The sequence below is a fragment of the Carettochelys insculpta genome, chromosome 18 (genome assembly GCF_033958435.1).
Source record: "Carettochelys insculpta isolate YL-2023 chromosome 18, ASM3395843v1, whole genome shotgun sequence".
Taxonomy (NCBI): Eukaryota; Metazoa; Chordata; order Testudines; family Carettochelyidae; genus Carettochelys; species Carettochelys insculpta.
Genome location: NC_134154.1, coordinates 11,905,953 through 11,909,231, shown reverse-complemented (window position 1 = coordinate 11,909,231; position 3,279 = coordinate 11,905,953). Strand labels below are relative to the sequence as shown.

General features: G+C 51.5%; 1 protein-coding gene across 1 annotated transcript; it reads right to left on the bottom strand.

Annotated features, from left to right (window-relative positions):
* Nucleotides 1–968: 968 nt before the first annotated feature.
* Nucleotides 969–2,722, bottom strand: GP1BB (glycoprotein Ib platelet subunit beta). The gene is made up of 2 exons (XM_075013033.1): nucleotides 2,658–2,722; nucleotides 969–1,605 (listed from the first exon to the last, which is right to left on the bottom strand). The coding sequence occupies exon 2, from the start codon at nucleotides 1,595–1,597 to the stop codon at nucleotides 983–985; it is 615 nt and encodes a 204-aa protein (XP_074869134.1). The 5' UTR covers nucleotides 1,598–1,605; nucleotides 2,658–2,722; the 3' UTR covers nucleotides 969–982.
* Nucleotides 2,723–3,279: the final 557 nt, after the last annotated feature.

Below are 3,279 nucleotides of genomic sequence, written 5' to 3'. Positions count from 1 at the left end.
AGTGTAAATGAAAACGAGAAACACCCCACGTTGTGCACCTGAAACCGGAATTCAAGGAAACACCACAATAGGAACCAGCAGCTGCAAAGTTTGGGGCGAACATGGAAAAAAAATTTTTTTTTCCAAATCCTGTTTCCAAGAAGCATCCTTTGTAAGACAACTTCCCACCCCAGACCGTTTCCTGGGAGCGCCCCCTGCTTGTATGGCTGGCAAGGAGATTAAAGCAGATATATTTTTCAGCCTGGGAAGAACCATTTGCCTCATTGTTATTTTAATAGTGTTGTGCTACAAACATGAAAGCTGCATTATGTATCTCTTGCTATGGCCGAAGCCACTGGAGGCCCCATTGCACTGGGCACCTACAGAAGGTGCAGCTGCTGCCCTAAAAAGGTGAGGCATTCTGAAGCCCTCAGCATTGGTCCAACGTTGCTCCCACTGCTTTCCATTTAAATTGACGCAGAACTGGAGCAAAGTGCTGGGCCTGGGAGCAGCCCCACCCTGAACAGACAATGCAAAGCAAAACAAGCAGAAAGACTTGCTAGCTCGATTTCACTGGGGGTGCCAGGAGATTGATTGATTTGCCCACAAGTAATCGGAGGCAGAGCTGGGACATTGAACCCATCTCTTCGGTGACTGTGTCTGCCCCTATTGCAACCAATCCCCAGGATCAGGGGCATGCTAAACTGCAGCTGAAGCTCACCCCAAGTGTTTTAGAGCCACTGGAGCTCTGAGCACCCCATGAGCAGGAAGAGTGCAGAATTTTAACATAGCAAGATCAGCTGCACTGTGACAGAGTAACAGGTGAAGCCCATAGCCTGCTTTAGACAATGACAGTCAGAAATCCTGATGCTTCAGAAAAAGCCTAGCTCTCAGCAGAATGCCCCAAACAGCCAATGCTACAATCCCAAGAGAAAGGTTGTCCTTCCTGGCCCTGCTGAGCAGTTTATGCCCTGGAGCTTGAGGACTGAAGGCCCTTGTGACATTAATCAAGGTCATGGGCATTCTCCGAAAGGGGTGCCCATGTATCTACATGCTGGTGTATCTCCTTGTTGGTCTGTCTGGCTTCCTTGGCAATCCGCTGGAATCTATGCAGGAACAGGATAACGAAGAGGAGGAGGACGGCCTGGAAGAGGAGGAAGAGAAAGAGGCAGATCTGGGAGATGAGCGCGAGGTTGCAGTACCAGAACTGACACGTGGCGATGATCTCATCCTCTGACAGGTAGGCAATGATCCTGCCTCGGAGGTGTTCTGGGGAGGCACAGACCAGATTCCTATACAGGGTCCGATTCTGCTGCCACTGCAGCCATGAGCGCAGGTAGAGGATGTTGCAGTCACATTCCCAGGGATTCCCCCACAAGCTGGCCAGTTGGAGGCTCTTCAGGTTGTCCAGCAGCCCACTGGGTATATGGGTGAGCTGGTTGTTGTTGAGGTAGAGGATATGAGTCGAGGGGCTGAAGGAGGCAGGGAGCATGCCCTCAGTCAGCTCCCTCGACATGCAGTTAATGACGTTGGCGCTGCACTGGCAGGACAAGGGGCAGGTGGGTGTCACAAGGGGCAGAAAGCCCAGCGGAGCCAGGAAGAGAATCCAGCAGCTCATCTTCAGTTCTGAAACACACACACACACACAGAGTCACCTCTGACCCTGAACACCTTGTGAGCAAACCTCAGAGGCTTGGTGAGGGGCACAGCATGAGCACAGAACAGCAACCACCTGACACAGTGAAACTGAACAGCAAAAAGACCAAAACGAAACAGGGCTTGGAGGTTTAAATTTTGAGTTGAATCTGGTACCCATGGAGATGAGGGACCACCAGCTCTGACCAGGGCATAATCTTAAAACATGCGGGGCCCTTAGACTGATGGCCTCAGGCCAGTTTCTGGTAGATGTCTAGTCACACCATACACCATCTGCCCTCCATGCACCTCCCGCTCACCTAATATTACCCAAAGAAAGTCGTCCTGCTATCTTAGCCCTGGGTGCACAGGAGAGATGGTTTATGTTGTGACTTGACATCTACTAGAAACTGGCCTGAGGCCATCAGTCTAATTTCCACGAGCGCTCAGGACAGCAAAGAGAAGCAGCTATTTGCACAATCACGCTATTGATGCAGTAATAGCTACAGAAATGCCCCCGGGCCAGTCGTCTGAGTGTGCAAAACTGCTCATACAGCATCAGAGATGCTGAGTTACCTTTATGAGCCAGGTTTCAGCAACAGCAGCTTCAGATTATTACAGGAGCAAAAAGCTATAGAGAAAAAAGACCAAACCCACCCCACCCCCACCCAGTTACATGACTGAAAATAGCTAGTGCAATTCCATTGCTAGAATAAAAGCAACGGAGGTAACCAGTTCTCATGTCATGTAACGCTCATCAGGTGCGCTCGGGTAGAAATTCCTCCCTCTGGGATGGTATTGCAGCAGGAGGGGATAAGGAGGGAGCTCCCCAGGTTCTGAAGGACCTGCTGCAGACCATCTGTGGCCAGGGATGAACTAATGGACTGTCCTCGTGCTGTAATGCTTGCATAAACTCCTAATGGCCTATGACTTGCACCGGCTGTCAGACGACTGCAGGTCGGTGCCGAGTCAGAATGCAGTCCTGTGCAGTAAAGGGAGTGAGGAGGAAGGCCATGTTAGCAGGGCGCGCTGTCTGGACTCACCTTTGCAGATCGCTGCCTTGCTGGCCGCTGGCACAAGGGAGGAGTGTGGTAAGAGGGCAAGCGGCACAGGAGCATTTGCAAGTGCGCAGCTGAGCTCCTTGCTAGTTTCCCACATGGCTCTGCAAGATAAGGGGAAAGCTAGTCCCAAGGATATCCCCATATGACAGTCTCTCCAGAAGGGCTGAGGGTTTACCAGGCAATGCTTCCGAGGAATGCAAGATGACGCTGATTGTGCTATGGCTTCAAATGTGGCAGGGCCCGGCTGATGATGACAGCAGGAACAGCAGAGGGTCTGGACTCAGCAGCAAGGGAGGGCAAAGGGTGCGGCAGTTTGCTCTTATCCCAGCCCTGCCCTTTTCAAAGCAGTGCCATTTTACACCAGCGCCCCTGGGAAAAGCAGCCACCCTCTGATTATAAACCCAGAGTATTTGCTGAGTTTTCTGTGCTCCTCTGCTCAGCAGCAAGAAAATATGCAAGGAATCTCGTGTGAAATCCATGGGAGAGGCCTCAAAAAGCCCCTCAGTCCCTGGGAAGGGCCCATAATGCCCCAGACTCAGGTCCACTTTGCCTGTTTGGCTCTGCCTCGGCCATGCAAATTTAAGTGGAGAATGGTCCCACTACT